The sequence below is a fragment of the Cnephaeus nilssonii genome (genome assembly GCF_951640355.1).
Source record: "Cnephaeus nilssonii genome assembly, chromosome: 9".
Lineage (NCBI taxonomy): Eukaryota > Metazoa > Chordata > Mammalia > Chiroptera > Vespertilionidae > Cnephaeus > Cnephaeus nilssonii.
In genome coordinates this window covers 19,106,202-19,127,257 of record NC_137080.1, presented here as the reverse complement: position 1 = coordinate 19,127,257, position 21,056 = coordinate 19,106,202, and the positions used below count along the sequence as shown (strand labels likewise).

The 21,056-nt window shown below is 36.8% G+C and overlaps 1 protein-coding gene across 1 annotated transcript in view; it reads right to left on the bottom strand.

Moving 5' to 3' along the window:
* The window catches only part of LAMA2 (laminin subunit alpha 2), a 485,095-nt gene that overhangs the window by 350,580 nt on the left and 113,459 nt on the right, over positions 1-21,056 (bottom strand). Inside the window, exons 2-3 of the mRNA XM_079780407.1 lie at positions 18,577-18,747; positions 11,060-11,172 (exon numbers count right to left, since the gene is read on the bottom strand). Coding sequence (XP_079636533.1) covers positions 11,060-11,172; positions 18,577-18,747 — 284 coding nt within the window. The remainder of the gene's footprint in view (positions 1-11,059; positions 11,173-18,576; positions 18,748-21,056) is intronic.

Sequence of the window (21,056 nt, the reverse complement as noted above, 5' to 3'; positions counted from 1 at the left end):
TTAATTTCTAACCTAATCACATTCTTATATACCATTTTACATTGCAAACAAACAACTGAACATCTCTTATGACAATTTAATTTTGCTTTTTAAAGAAGCAATTCTGCCTGTTTTACCATCAAATGAGTTATAAGGTGCTAGCAGTAGAAAATATAGAATATTCTATAAACATTTTTTAATGTCTTAACACATAATAGATTCTCAATTAATATTTTTAAAATTTAATTGGATAGTTGATACAAAATAGAATGCCAACTCAGAAATGACTTAAGAAACCTCAAGGTGATTTCTATGCATGTTCTGTGCACCAAAGAGTTGGTTCCAACTCCTGGCAACCCTGTGAATAAGTGACATCCACAATGACCTGTCCTCCACAGCTCAGCTTAGCCCCTGTAGACTCATGTCTATCGCTTCTTTTACCGAGTCAATCTATCTCCATGAGGTGTTCTACAAGTACCTAAAGGGTGAACCTACCTAACCACCATACAACATTAATAAGTACAGATGACACATGCCTCATCATAGACAGAGGGGAAATTCTACTGAGCTAACAATCCTAAATATGTCTAAATCACCTATTCTCCCTCTGAAATGAAAATTTGGAAAAGAGAGAATTGTGCCAAGGTTTGTCAAGCTGTCCTTTACACCTAAATTTTAAAGAGGTGTCCTCAATTGCCAGTGAAGTGTGAGGAGTGTAAATGAAATGAACAATGAGAAAGTTTCAGAACCTGATGTCATTCTGGCTACAATTTAAAAATAAGAATAGTAGACAACACTCATATAACTATATAAACACTTCCTAAGGATTGAGTGCCAAATAGTTATGATGACTATTTTGAAAGGCTACTATTTTAAGAGAAGATGTGATCAACTTCTTACAATAACCACCCTGCAAATTCTATCCTCTTGGTAGTCTGCCTAGATTTCTCCTGGTTCTTTTTGCTAGAAACCCACCAAGTCATAATATAATTTTGGTGATGTCAAGTCAAATGATTTATGAGGTGCCAAGACCTAGATTTTGGAAGCCCCAGAAGGATCTGCAGCACACACAGGACACTTTAGTGTCTCTGTCTCCTCTGTGTGGCCTTCACAAACAAGTGCCCTGTTAGTGGGTCTGACTGCTCCTGCACTTTCCAAAGTTCTCCATATAGGACTAATTGGTTGTCCCTGAATAAAAATAAATAAATCTTGTAGGTTTTTTAACCCTCACCACTAGAGAAAAATTAAGGCTAATAAAACTAGGACTCAGGCTGCAGGAGGGGAAAAAACAACTTTAAAGTTACATAGAACAATTTCTAATATTGACATTCTTCCTATTAAATAGGTTATAAACATCACAAAAAGTCACAGTTATAATTATCTGGAAAAAGAGCAAATTTTATTGGACATGTTCTGTATTATCAAGTGTCCTGCAATGAGGATTCTATCAGTCTCTAACATAATTAATTTATATAAAAGCCTTGACTAGAAAAATCTCACACACCTTCCCATTTACCATAAAGTATGACAGTATGTTCTCATTGAATTCTGATTCTGAAATCACTCTCCAATAGAACATTTAATAACAATGTCTAGATTTAAAATTTAAAGGACAATATATTTTTAAGAAAGAGAAGTAGTACTTCAGCAATATGGTATCAAGCTCTATTTCCTTTGTGGTACCCAGGGCATAAAACATAATAATCCATAAAAGTTATTTGACTACTATTACTCAACATCTAATAGTAATGCTGCATAATCATCAATAGTAAAATATGGCATTCTACATTGAATCCATCTAAACAGCAGAGACTGGATGGCAGCAAAACACCCATGCAATTTGACCATAAGTAATGTTGAGGGATATTGTAGAAAGGAACACCATAAACAACACTCTATTGAAGTGCTTCATTTGGAAGCCAAGATTCTGTTCAATATAAATATATTGTGGGTGCTGGCCAGGTGGCTCAGTTGGCTGGGGATCATCCCATACACCAAAGGGTTATGGGTTTGATTCCAGGTCAGGGAACATACCTAGGTTACTGGTTTGATCCCCAGTGGGGCGCATATGGGAGGCAACAAAATGAGTTTCTCACCTCTCTCTCTCTCTCTCTCTCTCTCTCTCTCTCTCTCTCTCTCTCTCTCCCTTTCTCGCTCTCGCTCTCCCCCCACTCTGTATGTCTAAAATCAATAAAAATATATTCTTGGATGAGTATTAAAAATAAATATATAAACAAACTGTGGATTGTTGTTAGAGAACCGTAGCTACTGGCAAAGCATTATAAAAGGTATGAAAGATGGAGTTTCAACTTTTTCTTATCCCAGGCTTTCTATCTGCAATCAGTATAGAATGGTATCACAAAGAGTGACCATAAACAGAAGGTAGTAAGTATAGACACTTGTTGAAAGCATTTAACATATATTTTATATGGATGAGACACTCGAGTTTTTGCCTGTTCAGCATAATATACTATCGAGTATCATCACAGATGGAAATGCAGAACTGTAGCATGACTTTTCAAATTCTTGATGTAGTCCTTTTTGTGTCTAGGTCATAAACTTTGTTATTATAATGCAAACCAAAAAAAGGTAATAATTTAAATTGTAGATATTCTTGACATTAATAATTTAGACGTGCATCAAATGCTTCAAGTACACAGCACACTAGACTAACTTCAGATCAATTTTTGCAGCCTGAGCATACATGAAATTATTGAAATAGGAACAAAATACATTTAAATGTTCACATTCTTAATAATCTTTTTAGGAAGGTTTAAAGGGGGATATTTAAATAGAGACTGAGGCAGCTCCAGGATTAAGAAGGGTGGGAAGGACAGTTACACCTTCGGTCAAATTTGCTTTACTAGCACTACTCTTACCTTTGTGTTTTCCATCATTCCTAATACAGATTCTAATATTCTGCACTTCTGCAGAATATTTAAGTCCCACTGAGTAATATATTGGTTAGTCCACTGATTCATTTATTCTACAAATATGATTGAGCAATGCATTATTTATTTTGCCAGTCTTTAAACTAGATCATGAAATACAACAGTGAAGATAAGAAAGTGGCTCTCTCATAGGGATTATATTTTAGAAAAATAGGCAATACACCAATGGTGTGCTGGAACCAGCTTGCACTGGCTTTCAAAAAGCCAATTGGGTGTATCTCTTCCCAATTCCGTTTTGAATGACATCATGTTGGTAACTTAAAATCAGCCCTTATGGGAATATTTACACCAAGAAAACTGGCTAACACTACAAATCAGGGTGTTTTGTTTTGTTTTACCCTCTGGCGAGCCAGTTGTTAAACACTTTCCAGGTCTCCCATTGCAACAAACAAGGTAAATGAATAAATAGTGCAATTTTAGGTAGAAGTTTCTAAAATAGATGTTGACCAAGAAAGAAATTTCTGAGGTGACATGTGAGCGGATACCTCACTTACTAGTTACATGAGGAATGGTATGTCAAGATCTTGGGAAGGAGCATTTAAGGTAGAGGGAATATTAAGTGTAAACAGCCTGATGGAAGAACAAACTCGATTCATCCCAAGAAGGTCAATGTCTAGAATAAAAGATTAGCAGCTACACTGTTGGGGGAGCACACAAGGGCCAGGCCATGCAGGCTGTACAGGATGTAGCAAGGAGTATGGATTTCATCTGTGCATGTTAGGAAGCCATTGGAGGATTTTGGGCAGACAGGGTGTGAGATCCAATATATATTTTTAAAAGATTGCTATGGCTGCTGTTTGGTGAGGAGGCCATAAAGAGGAATGTGAAACAGAGAGACTAGTCAGGGGCTCTTCTGTAGCCTGGTGAGAGATAATGGTGTCTTAGATTAAGTGGTAGTGATGCAGGTAATAGTGTCAGATTCAGGATATATTTTGTAGGTTCCGTTTGCAGGACTTGGATAAGGGGCATGTAGGGAAAAAATAATCGAGGATAATTTCCAAGGTTTTTGTTTCTTTTCATTGTTTGTCTGACAACTGGATTAAGAGTGGTGCTATTGCTGAGAAGTTCCGTTTTGGGGGAGGTAAATCATCAGGACTTCTATTTCAAGCTATAAGATTTGCAATATTCCATTAGATGTGCAAGTATGTTGGTTGAGGGACAAATGCAGTGTGTAATATTAAATGGCCTCTGCCACTTTAGAAAGTTTCATATCCTTTCTGCGCCTCATTTTTCCATCTGGACAATAAAATAATAATACACTTCCATCATAAAGTTGTGATGATTCCAAACATAAAGTTAAAAAGAACATAAAACTTTTTTAGAGTACACTACAATTTAAAATGCATGTGTATTTGTGTGTGTATGCTGAAGAGAACTACAATCAACCCAAATGTTAATGCTGTGAACTTTTATAAGATAAAGTAGAATCTATATAAAAAAGTGAGTTCACAAAAAAATCCATAAATACAGTTGTTTTTGCTATTTAACCCAGGTAAATATGTCAAGATGTATATGGCAAAAACAACCAATAAGAAAGTACCAATGGAAAAACTAAATGTTTCAAGAATAAAATTTAAAAGTACTCATTTAAAGTCATACTGGAAATAGTAGAATGCAATGATTCTAAAGAGATAAATAATAAGATGTTTAATAAAATGTACTTTTATGTCAACATGTAATTCATGAATTATTTTATAATTAGAAGTTTTAATGATAATCAAGAAAATTAAAGCTGGTCAAATACATTCAGTCTTCAGACAGGAGATAAAGATTATTCTCAAAAAACTGACAATACAACCAGATTTAAAAAGGACGGTAAACAAGAGTTTATTTTTTATAGTTTAGAATATCTTCTTTACGTGAATTGCTAAAACAGAATCTCCACATTATGTTATCAATAGATAAAGGTGCTTTTCGTTGAAACTGAACCCTTTTGGAAACTTGGAAGTTGGCTCCTAATGGAGAAGCCACACATTCCATCTTAACTTTATTGGATGTTTAAAAAACTAATATTACTAAAAAGTTGATTTAAGTCTAAGGGTTGGATTAGCAATTTATACTATTCTGAGCAAGGACTCATTTATATAATCATATTATAGAGGAGGGAGATAATATGATAAAGTAATGCTATAATAGCAGCAAGAAGAAAGATCAGAGACCGGAAGATTCAACCAAGGTGTCCATTTATTCAATATCTATTTATTGGGCACCTATTATTTGCCAGTCACCAGTATCCACATAGATGCTGGAAAAGTAATAAAATTTGTAAAGAAATTACCAAAAGCTCTTATATATTTCTATATTTAAATGGAAAAATAGTAAAGAATTAAAAAATTAAAATTTAAAATAAATAGCAAAATATGAAATTATGACTTTTAATCCAATCAGCAGTGCTAATTTCATTTCAAATATAAAATCTTATTTTATCAAATTTCTCACTATTTTTAGATATATTTGACTAAGATATAAAACTTTTTAAAAATGCAGATATTTAACATACAGACTAAACAAGTTTACAATAAACCATTTGTTCTAACAAGTTGTTTAACACCCTAACCTTCATTATGAATCTATATTTGGCAATGCTATTTAAAAGACATAATTTTAGTGTTTAAAAAATATGCTTATTTTCTATGTCTTCAGAAATGCTTCTTTTATATAATTTAGAGTATGGAATTCTACTTAATATCTATGTGTAAACAGGACTTTAAAAGCTGTGTTGATATGTAAATATTCAGGCAGGATTTTCATTGTGATTACAAGAGAAAAGTTAAATGTGCTTCCTTAGGAAAATAAATTAACCACACTAAAAATGAAGAAATAAGGATTTACACTCTGAAAATCCTTTTGACCAATTTGGATCAATAATAATTTTTGTCAAATCTTCTAGCATGGTGTTTAGTCAATTGCAGTTGAAATTGTCCAAAAAAATTTCTTATCAAAGGCCCACAAACTGCATGATTTATTAAAAACAAAAGTACTTAAATTGACTGATGATTAGCATTTAATAAAGCAATAACTCTCTCCAAACATTTTGAGAAGACATTTAAATAGTCAAGTCAGTATTTCAAATTATTTCTATTCATATATATTAGAGGTTAGTAATGTATTTGATAAGTCCTAATTTTAACTTCAAGGTAGGGGTTTTAATTTAATGTTTTTATATTAATCCATTCTAATTTTTAGTGACAGCACAATTATTAGCATGTACATATGCCAACATATATTGTATAGAGCAGAGAAGCACTGATACTCGTAAGTACTCTAGCATTCAGGAAAGGAATTAAGTTGCATGAATGTCTATTTGGAATACAGAGGGCAGGGTCTAAAATAAAAAAAAAAGAACTGGGTTTTGACTTTGGTTCTATTGCTTGCCAATTGCAAATTTTAAGCAGGTTACTAAATCTCTCTGAAGCAAAATGTTCTCATCTGTTATATCTTTCTAAGAGAGTTGAAAATTCCTTATGATAAATCATGTAAAACATTTTGCCCAGTACCTAGTACAAAATAAGTTTCAAGAAGTGTCATTAGTAACTCCCTAGAGACAAAAATGACTGCTGACTTTCTTGACACTAGTATTCAACATATATTTATATTACAAAAACATAATTTATATAAATAAAGCAGTTCATTCCATACCTGACTGCATATCACGGCTTTTTTGTTGATGACACATTTTAGCAAGCTGAGCAAAATTGTCCAGAATTTAACTTCAGATAATGTAATGCTTGTATCTGTCATGTTTCAAGATTCTCAGATTTTATATAGGCACTCTTCACTGCTATTCTTTCCAATAGCATATGGTCTAAAAGTTATATATCTCTCAGAATGTTTCACCCCAGATTATCTCAAGGAAGATTTGAAAATCATGAAAGAAAATCTGAACCATTAACACCTCACATCCATTGGGATGGCAATTATCAACAATAACAACACAGAAAATAAGTGTTGGCGAGCGTATGCAAGAATTGGAAATTCTGTGCACTGTTGGTGGGAATGTAAAATGGTGTACCTGCTATGGAAAACTATGGTGCTTCCTCAAATACATTTAAAAATATACTAGAGGCCCGGTGCACAAAATTCATGCACGGGAGGGGGTGTCCCTCAGCCCAGCCTGCACCCTCTCCAATCTGGGACCCCTCGGAGGATGTCCGACTGCTGGCTCCCAACTGCTCATCTGCCTGACAGCCTGATCACCCCCTAACCACTCCCCTGCCAGCCTGATCGATACCTAACTGCTCCGCTGCCAGCCCGGTCTCCCCCAACTGCCCTCCCCTGCTGGCCTGGTCGCCCCTACCTGACCTCCCCTGCTGACCTGATGGCCCACAACTACCCTCCCCGGCCAGCCATCTTGTGGTTGCCATCTTTGACCACATAGGGGTGGCCATCTTGTGTGAGGGCATGAGGGTCAATTTGCATATTACCTCTTTATTATATAGGACTTGGGGCCCAGTGCATGAATTTGTGCACCTTGAAAGGAACTGTAGGCCATGAGGCTGTGGTGGGCACAGAGGCAGGTCTTGGCTCCTCCAGCCACCGCCCCCGCTCTTACCGCCGCTGCTCCCACACACTGATAGCGCCGGCCCTGCTTGCACCCGCTGACAGCACTGAGTGATTGGGGCCAGTACCAGCAATGGGTGCGAGCAGGGCCAGCACCGGCAGAACCGGCAGCAGGTACAAGAGATGGCTATTGGCCCCAATTGCCCCTCAGGAGCAGGGGGAGGTGGAGAAACCCTGAGGGGCAATCAGCGGCAAACTATCAGGGTTGGCACCAGGAGCTGGCCGTGGGCGCAAGTGGTGGCTCCAGCACTGGCAGTGGGTGTGAGCGGGCGCAAGCACCAGCAGCAGGTGCAAGTGCCAGATGGGACCGCAGCATGGGAGCAAAGAATTTTTAGTAACCACCAGAGGCTCGTCCCAATGACAGCGACTAGCGCTCCTCCTTAGTCTGGCGTCCCTGCTCACCTGCTCCACCATTCTGTCATGGCCAATGCCAACCATATTCTGCACATGCCCCCTGGTGGTCAGTGCACATCATAGCGACTGGTTGTTCAGTTTGGTTGTTCCACCATTCCGTCTATTTGCATATTAGCCTTTTATTATATAGGATATGTTAACTTTTGATCCAGTTCTGGGTATATACCCAAAGAGAAATAACAGAGATTCAAACGGATATTCGTACACCTAAGTTCATAGCAGCATTATTCATAATAATGCTAAAAGATAGAAACAATCCAAGTGTCTACAGAAAATGATTGGATAAACAAAATATGGTATATACATATAATGAAATATTATTCAGCCTTAAAAAGGAAGAAAAAAAAACACCCTTCTGACACATGCTACAAACATGGATGGACCTTGAGACATTATGTTAAGTGAAATAAGCCAGACACAAAAAGACAAATGTTGTATGGTTTTACTTGTATGAGGTGACTAGAACAGTCAAATTCAGAGAGACAGAGGTATAATGGTGGTTTCCATGGGCTGAGAGGAGTGGGGGAGAATGGGGAGTTACTATTAAATGGGCACAGTTTCAGTTTGGTAAGCTAAGAAGAGTTTAGGAGTTGAAGATGGTAGCACAACAATGTGAATGCGTTAATTCACTGAACTATAAGTGGTTGTTAAGATGGCAATTGTTATGTAGATTTTACCACAATTTAAAAAATAGACCAGGGTGTGCTCTGAGAGTCTGACCATAAGTGAAAATGTGGCCCAAAGTGTCAACTACTACTTGCGTTGAGAAGGAAAAGATAATTTTAGATAAAGTGTAACTGAGGAACAGAGTCTCTTCTTAAGGTGAAAAATACTGTTATTGACTGTCAGTGAAGGCAATGATGTGGACAAAAAAACAACAACACACAACAACAACTCAGCTTTTACAAAGAACTTTCTGACATATCAAAAGGCAGTGTAAGAAATGGGAATTATTTCAGGGATGAATTAGTAAGCCCTATGAGGTTCTCTTACTAAAAAAACACATATAGGCTACTCTCTATCATACTACCAAATAGAGTGATACACTACTTAGATCTGACTATGTATGTCCCCCGAAAATTCATATACTGACATTTTAATCCCCAATGTGATGGTATCAGGAAGTGGAGCCTTTGGGGTGTGATTAAGTTAGGAAGTCATAGCTCTCGTAATTGGGATTAGTGCCCTCACAAAGGAGACCCTTCTGTGATGTGAGGCTTCAGAGAGAAGTCTCAGACTTCCAGCCTCCAGAACTGAGACATTAATTTCTGTTGTTTGTAAGCCACCAGGCTGTAGTATTTTGTTATAGCAGCCCAAGCGGGCTAAGACACATACCTTGTTGGTATCTTCTCTGTGTCTCAGTATCTTTATCTAGATACGTATGTAAAAAGCTGACAGAGCCACTTGGAGGTATGTCAATCATGACATCGGGATGTTATCCATCTATGAAATCTCAGTTATGAGTACTATCATAAAATTAAGCAAATTGTAATCTTACTGTGACATCTATATGGTTTAATTTTCTTGAATATATTCTAACATCACAGGAAAATATCTTTACTTTCTTACTTTACTTCTTGATTTTTCTATTTTATTTTTATTAACAAATTATACTCAACATTGATGATGGAAAAGCTGATCATCTGAAATGAATTCATGAAAGTAAGAGGCAGTGAGGATGATGATGAAGCAAAAATGAAAAAAATTATTTAAATAGTATGATGGAGAAAATGACATATTCCATGCCATATTGCAAGATTTTAGCACAGAAATAGTAAACAGTATGAAGACAGAAAGCTAAATTAAATATTTACTCTGTATCTTGAAGATTATTTATCTTTGTTTCCTAACTTGACTTATTAAATTAATATAATCATAATGACCCAATGCAGAGAGGAACTGCTCATTAGTATTTGAGCCTGATTTCCTTGGTTGCACTACATTACAAGGCCAATGCTTCTTCATTGTTTCAGCCAATTTGAGATTAATCTACACAACCTCCTGACAGCAAACTTGGCTGAAAAGCCACTTTAAAATATTTGTAGGAATAAACAAAACTGAGGTATTTTGACAGGGAATATATTACTTTTATTATTTAGACACAATCTGGCTAATAAGGATGTATGATTTTTTTTTCTGTACAGTTTTATTATACCCTGTTGCCTTAATTTGAAAATTATACAATCAACATTTGCAAGTTAAAGAATAAACTGAAACTCATAGTGGGAGCTTCCAAACTAAATCTCAGTGTTGAGAGCCATTCACCTTTTATTTAAAGATTCTCTAATAAAGAATATTGCCACTCATTAAAATTTAATATATTTTTGCTGTATGCTGGTATTTCCAATAACTAAGTGGTTTCATCCGTCCCTCTTGGCAGCCACAGTTGACCACTGGAAGAATAAAATGGGAGAATACACAATATCACACCTACATAATGAAATGCAGCTGTGATTTATGTGTGGAAGCCATCGGATAGTTGAGAAAAACTGCCCACATTCCATCTATTTTAGGCTGTGCTGTTCAGACTTTCCATAACAGAATTTGCATGATATGAAAATGTTAACAGATCTTTTCCCCGCAGATTTTGAATAGATCTCTTTCTTTGTATTGCTATTTCTGTTTTTAAATAAACAGTTCTCTAATTTATTTCCTGATTTCAAGAACCATCTTCCATGGCAGTCATCTTGACACTGCTATAAAATATTGTTGATCCATATTTTCATCATTAACTCTCATTAGTCAGAACAGAATTAGCTTGTTATTCAGTGCTAAACTCTTTCTGTGAATTCATTTTAGTTGTGCTTTAGAAAAAAAAATGCCCCCAATTTTAAAACAACAACATACTCAATGAATAGGCTGCTTTGTTAATATGTCAAGAAAATAATGGAGGGTGATAAAAAAAAAAGAGAGAGAGAGAGAAAGAGAGAGAGTGTTTCCTCACCAAAGAACTACTAGTGACCCTAAAAGCAAATCCAAGATACAATTTCAAAGTGGAAAATGATTACGGAAAAGAAGACGAAGAAGAAGCACTACACCTAACGTAGAAAAAAAGGTGAAGGGATTAAGCAGCACAAATTATTAGTTAAAATAGTCATGGGGATGTAGAGTCCAGCACAGGGAATTAAAAAAAAAAAAAGGAGGAGGCACTGTACCTGTTGTAAATCCAGTGTAATGGTCACATAATGGTATTCAATTCCGTTCTTAATACTGGGACTCTGCCACCAAGTGTTCTTTCCATCAATAGCATTTGTAATTGGGTGTCTCTCTATTGAACCAGCAGCAGCATGTGAAAGGAGGAGAAAAGATCATATAAAAAATGTATAGCTGTTTCTTTAAAGAAAAAAGTAAAAACTAAGTTAAAACATCATCATATGAACATTCATATATTTTCAACAGAATTTATTTAACATCAACGTTTTCATAGCACTTTCTACGAAGTAGTGTGAAATGGCTAAATTCTGAGGCTATAAAATAAGAAGCTGCTCAGTACTCTGGCCATCAATTCAAATGGGCAAATTTAATAATAACTACAGAAGTTAAGTATAAATACATAATATTGAAATCTAATTGATGTGTCAATCTTTCAAAGAAACAAAACCTCCACTGTTTGAAGTGGCTCTAGTATGCCATAAACTTTGTTAACAGGAACACAAAATCCTGAATAGTGGCTTTAAGGTACTTGAAGATTTGTCCTTCTGACACATTCATTACTGAGACTTGGGCAATCCAATATGTGTCTGGTTTTAATATAAAAGGCTGTCAAATCCATCTTATGCGGTTCTTAACTTGCCAACTTTCTACTACTATTTAAGAGTATAATGAAAGATACTCCAAACCTCCCAGCCAGCTTTCGCCTGTCCCCATGATTCCTAACGCAGTGGAGAAGAAGTCCATACAATAAGAGCAAGCAGGAAGAGGACTGCACATGAAACTACATCCTGCCAACAAACCATGGATTTCCCTTGCCTTTACTCCGATATATGAGGACAGGATCTATTGTGAGGATAAAAGGGAGGTTGAGGATAGAAAATGAATAAAAGGTGTGGACAATCATTGTCCCTTACCCCCACAGTCTGCTCTTACAGTCCTTCCTCCTTAGATTCCTCATCTCCTCCAACTGAGCTCCAGGCAGGCATCTCACCGCAGCAGCCATTGCCTCTGGGCTGCCAAAGCCCTCCTTGCATTTGGGTCTGTCATTGGTCCTGGTCTGAAATCTGTGCCTCTCATTTCCCACAAGTTCTGCTCCTTTTCTCCTCCTCTAGAGAGGCCCAGCTTGTGCACAGGTCAGACTGGCAGGAGTGGAGATTGTGGGATGTTCCTATTTCTATCTCCAGGGCTTAATTAAAGGTACTTCGCATCCCAATCTCTCCTTTAGAAGTCAGCCTATTTTCCCCTAGAAACGTAAACCAAGTGGGGGTTACCTTCCTTGCTGCTTTACTGTTCTTTATGAATGAAAGATGCCTTGGGGTTTCAGTCTTGAGAACTTTTATGACACTAATTCTCTGCGAAGATGTTTCAAATGAATGGCCTAACAATAACCTTTTAGATCAGATGGCATAGTAAAATATAGAAATGTTTTTAAATGCCTAAAAAATACATATTAAGAAGGTTTTAAAATGTTTAAATTAACTTGAAACTTAAAGTGTGATTTCCCCACTGCCCTGAAGCGTGTGTACCCCAGAGATAAGGACTTGAACTGACGCAGAGTGACTTGTGTCAAGATAAACACTTGCCTGAGTGAAGTACTCTCCTTAGCCCCCTCGCCATATATGAGATTAACATATGTGCATTGACATAAATCATTGATAGCCACCTGGGCTGCTGCGGGTATGAACAAGCCTTAAATATGGACCCCTGCCAGCCAACGATGCTCGTCTTGTCGAGACATTACAAAGGCCCGTCCCTTTGTCTGACAAGCGACGCTGCTCCACGCTCCTCTTCCTGCCAGATGACAGAAGAATGGCCAGTAATTCCCAAGCTCTTGGGAGAAGAACGCCGGCCCCCTGCACCCGGACCAGACCAGCCCAGCTGCCGGACCCCATAGGACACCACCACGGGGATCCCTAACTCAGCTAGTTCCTGCAGCCCTCAGGAATTTGTGTGAGTAATAAAAAGCGGTGTGATTTGCAACTGCATATGTTTCATGTGGTGTAATTCCTCCGGCAGTTAATTGAATTAATTTGCGTATGCTTAAACTTATATTAAAGCCTTTGGTCTTTGTTGGTCCTAAGCCTGCCATTCTGGTCCTGCTTGCGTAAGAGCAGTCTCTTCGCGAGCAACTACTTGAATGTCCCACACCTGCACGGTTCAAGTTTGTCTCAAGGGACGCCTTAGATAAACACCCCGGATCCTTTCCCGGGACCTACTTGGGACATCAGAACACATGTGTTTTTTTGGTAAATTCAAGAAAGACTTCAAAAAAGGAACAAACCATATCACTGTGAGGAACATGGACTTGGACTCTGGGTGTGCCTACAGTAATCCCACCAGGTGTTCCAATGACAACGTGATGAAAAAGCACCCGGGTTGGCATATGAAGAGCTGGAGAATAAGAAGCGAGACAGTCCACCTGGTTCCACCACTTTGTACTTAACTGGCCATGAACAAGTCACCTAAACTCTGTGTGTCATACCTGAAGTAGGAATAACAAAAGTCCATTCATAGCAGTGGCTCCCACATTCTTAATTTTCAGGAAAAAAAAATTTAAAAATGTGTGAGAGAAAGATTTGGGGAATTGATACAGGAGTTCAAGCTCTTTATTTCCTCAGGTAATAATAGCCTCCTGTCTACTTTACTATCATTTAGTATAATATTACTATTGTTTCATAAAATAAAGGACATTTAAAAGCAACAAAAGATTTTTTAAAACCATAATATCAAAATAAAAGATAGTTTTTAAGGTATTCCTTTTTGTTTTTCATGAAAAATTTGGAATTTTGTTCTCATTTCCTCATTTTGCCATTGACTAGTAAAAATATCTTGGATGGGAACTCTCAACTTACAGGGGAGTTAGCTGAGAAACATGACAACTATTGATATTATTAACATTAATATGCATATACATAAAATTAATTATATATCTGTTCAAAATGTACACTGTTCTGAATTTTAATTGGAGACAAATTACATTTAACAAAAAGTTTTAACATAAAAATCAAGCCAAATGAAGTCCATATTGCAATAGAAGTATAATAGTAAAATCATCTTCAAAAGAAAGAAATATTAAACTGAATATTCAATAAATATGCCATTTTCAGATTATGAACACTTTTATTACATAATAATTTTATTAATGTAATCTGCTAAAACCTGTTTAACTGAAAACCAAGACTTATGTATTTGAGTTACTTATGTTAATATGAGTTATGGGGCAGGACAAAAATAATTAATTTTTATTGGTAAATTATTTAATTCAACTAAATAGCTGTATGGACTTTGTTTTGTATCAGGTCTTTTTACATTAGCAATCCATTGAGATGAGGCATCCAATCTCATTAATGAAAAGTAAATTTGCTATATATACTGAATAATTAACGCTAGTTAACTTGTTCTGCTGAAGCTAGGAAAGGTGTCAGTTCTTTATAATGACAACAAATACCAGAGCATAACTAAATATTAAATAAATGCCCTTGGTGGTGTGAATGGGTGATGTAATTGGCCCATAGGAATCAGAATTCATAAATGAATTATTACTGGCATTTCTTCTGAAGAAAAATAAATAACGCAGCAAACATTTCCTCAACATCCTCTTGAATCTTCTTTACAGACTGTGGGTTTAATGTGTGATAGAAAAAACCGACACAAAACCACATTTCCAAATCAAATTCATGGCTCTTAAGTAATTGTGAGAGGAGCTGTCTAATTGGAAATTTTGATATCTGCCACTTCAGGTCAAATTGATATGAGACTTATTCACACAAAAAGGAAGTCTAGGGGTTGAATGAATAATTAACCATAATCCCCATTATGAAAGTTTAATCATAATTTATTTGCAAAAACTGATTAATTGTTGGCATACTTCCCTTCTTTACAAGAGATGGAAACATAACATTCTTAACAAGAATAGCTACACAAGTCAATCCAAAGCTAACAGCATCTAAAATTTGGTGAGGAAATTGTTAATAAAGTAAATCTTTCCAATCTTTCTTTTTAATTGGGAAGCACAATCTATTAATAGTAGAAAGTTCAAGTTTCCTCTCCTTTGTATGGTGATTAAGTAGAGGTTTCCAGATTTATTCTAGCTGTTCACTGAATTTGTGGAATTTTATCATCTGTTGCTCCAACTTTTGCTAAAATATATCCATGTGGGTTATTGCTAGATTTTTATTCTTGTGGGGTATTCTTTCTAAATGTCCAGTTCTAAAACAGGATTTTAAAATGTAATGTAGCTAGGAATTTACAATTAATTGCACAAAGTAAATCTAGACTGTGATAAGTTTAAAAAGCACTACAAATAAATTAAAATGGGAAATACAAAACATACCTCATCTGTACCTGCTTTACTGAAGCAGTTTATTTGCTTTTTTGTCCCAGTTTGAAAATATGGAGTAGACTGCCTAACTATGGATGTCTTCCATTGAGACAAAGAGACCTTGAATATGGAACTTAAAGAGAGAAGTAAAAGCTGTTCTTGGACTAAAGTTAGTGAACGCATCTCATTCATTTTCTAGCCAAGTCTCCACTCAGTTTTTCCTCCAGCCCCATCTTTGCACTTATAACCTGTCTCTTATGATTGACAACATTTCCTTCTTTTCTGGAATGTTTTCCCCTCTTATCGCTAGTCATTCAGCTTTTAAGTCTAACCACCTTCTTGGAACTTTCTCTATGTTCCTTCTAAGTCTAACCAACTTCTTGGAACTTTCTCTTATTCCTTCAGTTCCCATTGATGCTTTCCTTCTCGAAATCCACGTCATTTATAATATGCACCACAGACATAGTCCTGAGTTTACTGTTTTGAAGATTTGTCTAATTGCTTTCTATAGCTAAGCCTTATTTATCCTAACATTATACTTGCAGGCAGGAACCATAAATACAGTTATTCATATGGAAAATAGTACAATAATTAATAAATAATACTAGAATAAACTGTTTTGCATTCTCACAACTATAAACCTACTTTTACCCTACCCTGTATGTGGATTTATACTTCAATACATACATACACACACATATACACACATATATATGCATCCATACAGACACACACATTATTTTACATACTACCTATAACTCTAACCCTTCCTCTCTTCCTAGCCCGCCCTCAACACACATTTATATACTCCCAACACCATCCCACCATTCCCCCCAAAACATTTCCATGCCTCCAGGCTTTCTCGCATTATTTATGAAATCATCAAGGGTCCAGTTCCTAAAGTCATGGCAGTTTCTCCCCACCTTCATCATTTTCCCTAATGAACCTAAAGCTAATAGTCCATCAGCTGATTTATTTTTTGTTCCTTTCTTCAATTTTCTTGCTTTTGATGTTTTCCCATGGCTCAAGTAAGATCCTTTGCTCTCATCATGCTATACTGCCGGAAGCCAATTCCAGCATGTCATAATTGCAAGAGTTTCATCAAAAGGTTGATGGAACTTGGGGAGTCAACAAGGGCTGAGTCACATATGTTATCACCTGTTGGAATGGCTGAGGGCATTTCCCCCAAACCTGAAAGGGATGATTGTTTGCTGCCAGACAGCCCAGGGCATCTTAATCTACATGTTATTGCCTCCTACTGGCCAAACACCTGAACAGCCGTAGGCTATTCCCCAATCTGACAATGCTTCTGTACCCTACCCTTTGAAGTGTATTATCTCCTCCTTGCCTTAGGACAAATTGTGTTAATAAAAAGCAAGGGTCCTGAGACAAGGAGAACTTGGTTCCTTCAGCTAGGCTACTCTGACCCCCTATGCCTTTCAAAATTATCTTTCGTCTTTGGACTCCTACTTAATCTATGCACAGCCTTTCTCCAGATTGCTGTACTCTTCTTACTGCTGGAACAAGAACCCTGGCACTATACAGGAATAACAAGCAGATGGGATGTGTTCCATCACTCCCACCCAGCGCCCTCCATGACAGTCTACACCACAGAACAGAACCAGAGTCATTAAAAAGCAAGGAAGGTTCTGGTGGCTGCCATCTTTGGTTTCTTAACTATTTTTTTTTAACATTCCTTTGTAAATAAGACCAGCAATTATAATCTCAAAAGTCCCAATTTTCCAGATATACTGTTTTTAGCATCTCTAAATTAGTAACAGAGAGGGGACTAGCATTCTTTCTTTAAACCAGCTGCAAGAAAGAATGCTCAATGCCGCCCAACTTTCTTTTGATATAAAAATGTAAATTGTGAGAGAAAGCTTTTTTCCATTTTATAAGTTTTACAACTTAAAACAAAAAGAGAAGGAACACTAAGAAAATTTAGAAGTAATATAACTGTGAAGTTTAATCCCATTATAACTCACCTCATTGACATTAAGTATTCACTTTATTAACTTCCCCAATATATATATTTAATGATTCCCCAATGCACATTTCTAAATCAGCCTTCATCTCACACCATTCTCCCCTTTTCCATAAAAATGCTTTACTCTTTAAACTAAATTACTTACAGTTCTCTGACTATATCATGCTGTTTTATACCTGCAAGATTCATGTTTGCTTTTTCTTTTATAATACTTTTCTCTTTTTCATCTTACTAACTTTAGTTTTTCAGTACATGGGTCACTTTCTCCCAGGAATCTCTAGATGCTCCCTTAACACTTGATTTACTTTTCCATTTCTCCTCTGTTCTCCTTGAAACCCCTTAAGTCAAGGGCTATGTATGACTTAACATTATGTTTCAGTAAAATGCATTGCTAATGGCAGGTGTTCAGATGCTTGCCGAATAAACACATGAATGAGTCTGAGATATCAGAGCTGTTCCTAGAGGCCACCAAGGTGGCTTTGCATGGCACCTGTCCTTACAACCCTCTTCACCTTCATTATCTGGTTCCTGCCTCTGCACCAGACTCCTCTCTACCCTCTGCCCTCTGACACGCTCAGTTCTTGCCGTTCCCAGAGCAAGTGAGGTTTTCTGTCTTACTCTGATTTATCTTCCTGGCATTCCTTCTTCTCTTCCCTCTTTCCTTTTTACCTGCTCAGTTCAATCTTGGATCTCAGCATAGATATCACTTTATCTGACAAGCCTTCATTTACACCAAGACTGAATTAGTGACCATCCCTCTCTCCCTCAGGGCCCTATGCTCATTCTATCCTTTGTATCTACCACACTATCTAGTAATAGTCTGCTTTTGCCCATTTCTGCATTAGTTGAAGCCAGGGACCACACCTTATTCCTTTTGGATTCCCCACCACAGTACCTGGCACATAAGTGAGCAATGAATGACTAAAGTCTAAATTAGCAACCACATCCTCGGATACGATTTTGGAGGTAGTAAACCTAATGCCTGCCACAGGTCTTCAGCTAGAAAACCCTGGTCAAGCACTCTTCCTGGTTCTAACATAAGGAAATCTAATGTTTGTCAAGTTATGGAGAAAGGCTATGAAAAAGCTCACAGTGGAAAAGAAGTTCTAGAAATTTGGAGGACCATAAGCCCTTCGACTTTTAAACTTCTTCTCAAAAATTTCTCAATTATAGATACTGCCCATTGCCAAATGAAACATTAAAATACATACGATTTGGATTGCTGCTGTTTTGATTGCAGATTCGACACTGGGGGTCCCTCACGGGCTGCCCAGGTACATGCTCTACCAATTTGCAATACATTTCGGGTCCTTTTTCTCCACATGTTGCATTCGTGGTGATGAAAGCATTAGAAGCAAGATTCAAGACAGCAGGAAATAAACCTGAAAGAGATGGACAAATGAAGGTGTGTGGGCCAGAAACAATATGATATGATTTTGCTGCATTTTAAAATAAAATTAAGATAGAACATTTTTTAGATAGGAAATCAATCAAAAGGAAATTATCAGTGATAAATATCTGACTCAAGTACAATACAAATAACATGTGTTATCAAATGAACATTTTTCTTTTTGCATCTTTAATATGAAATTTAAAGCGATCTTCTTAATTTATTAACCTCTAATACTTAATTAGAAACTACTGTCTCTAAAATACACTCTCTAAAAAAGCTTTTGTTCCTATTCTTGGCAAAAATCTCATTGAATAATCCATCTTCCATTTAAGCTATTATCTAGTATAGTGATTTTCATCGTGTGCCATAAGAATTTTTAAAGCATGCATTGCCTGACTATTTAGTTAGGGGCACTGATCTCTTTTCCCTTAGATTGTAAAATGCACACACACACACACACACACACACACACACACACACACACACACACACAAATATATACAAAGACAACAGTAGCCATTTAATGTGAATACCCTGTGTAGAACCACAAATATATAGGTCATATAACAAAGTTGCATCTTATTGGTCATGTTGCATAATAAGTTTCTGTCTGATTGGTTAATTCTTGTCATCAGAAATCCTTATTACAAGTATAGGCACCTAATTTTTTTACAAAGCCACTTTGAGCAAAAAGAGAAGGTAATTGCTATTATTATTTTTTTAATCAATCAAAATTATGCCTATTATTTTCTGTCAGATCAGCAAAATATACATATTTTTGGTGTGCTGCAGAATTTTAGTAATGAGTTAATGTGTGCCATGAGATGAAAATGGTTGAAAGTGCTGATCTAGTAGTAAACTGTAACCATATGTAAAGATTTTATACAACCATGCATCTGTTTTTCATGGTCAATTTTTATGCTCCAATTATCATTTAATGTAAATGGTTACTGTAACTTCTTTATATCCAGACTGGGAAAGATAGAAAATGATTAAAGATTTTAGAAAACCATTCTTTACTGCCTTCTGTACTACACAGCATTATTATACACCAATATCTTACCAGAAACAAGCAATCATCGTCGTCCATGATCATACACCAGAAATCATTTTTAGATAAAATGAAAGTGTTTGGCTTCCTCAGAAACAATCTCAGAGCCCATTTCAGTTCAGGGATGGGAGGCCTTTCATGCCATCTGAGAAGCCACTCAGGCCCTTTATTTTCTGTGAATTACTGTCAATTCTGCTTCCTACGTGTCTGGTATTTGTATTTGACAGACCTCTTTTCAATAGTAAAGTCACTCATCATAAGTCACGGTTTAACTGCAAGACTCATCTTGGAGCATTTGAGATTACAGATCATTTGACCCATGTTATGTAAGGAACATGCCAACCTTTTAGGAAGTTTCTGTTCTATACACATGCCAAGTGGGTCTATATCAGTTCAACCTCTGACAAAAAAGCCCTTTACTGACTAAATCTCATGTCCTGATGTTTTACTGAGAACCCTAGAGTTTTGGATTCATAAAGTGTTTTCTGTATTATCTTCAAAACTTAGCACATGCTGGGTAGAGTAACCACTCAATCCTATATAATAAAAGGGTAATATGCAAATCGGTCAAATGGCAGAACGACAGGTCACTATGACGCACACTGACTACCAGGGGGCAGATGCTCAATGCAGGAGCTGCCCCCTGGTGGTCAGCGCACTCTTATAGGGAGAGCGCTGCTCAGCTAGAAGCCGGGATCATGGCTGGCAAGTGCAGCAGCGGTGGCAGGAGCCTCTCCCGCCTTTGCAGCAGTGCTAAGGATGTCCGACTGTGCTAAGCTGTCAGTCGGACATCTCTCGAGGGCTCTCACACTGTGAGAGGGCACAGGCCAGGCTGAGGGACCCCCTTGAGTGCATGAATCTTGTGCACTGGGCCTCTAGTTTATTTATAAAATAAATGAATTATAAATACTGGCCTCATAAATGTTTTTCTGCATCTTCTGAAAAATAATCATATTAAAAATAACAATAAAGCCCAGCGTGTATGGCTCAGTGGTTGAGTGTCAACCAATGAACCAAGAGATAATGGATTGATTCCGTCAGGGCACATGCCTGGGTTCATGCTGGATCTATAGCGGGGGCATACAAGAGGCAGCCAATCAATGTTCTCTCTCTCCTCATCATTGATGTTTCTATCTCTCCTTTTCCTTTCCTCTCTGAAATAAATAAAAATATATTTTTAAAAATAGCAATAACAATAATAGTATTCAGCATTAATGAATGTTATAATGTTCCAGGAACTATTCTGT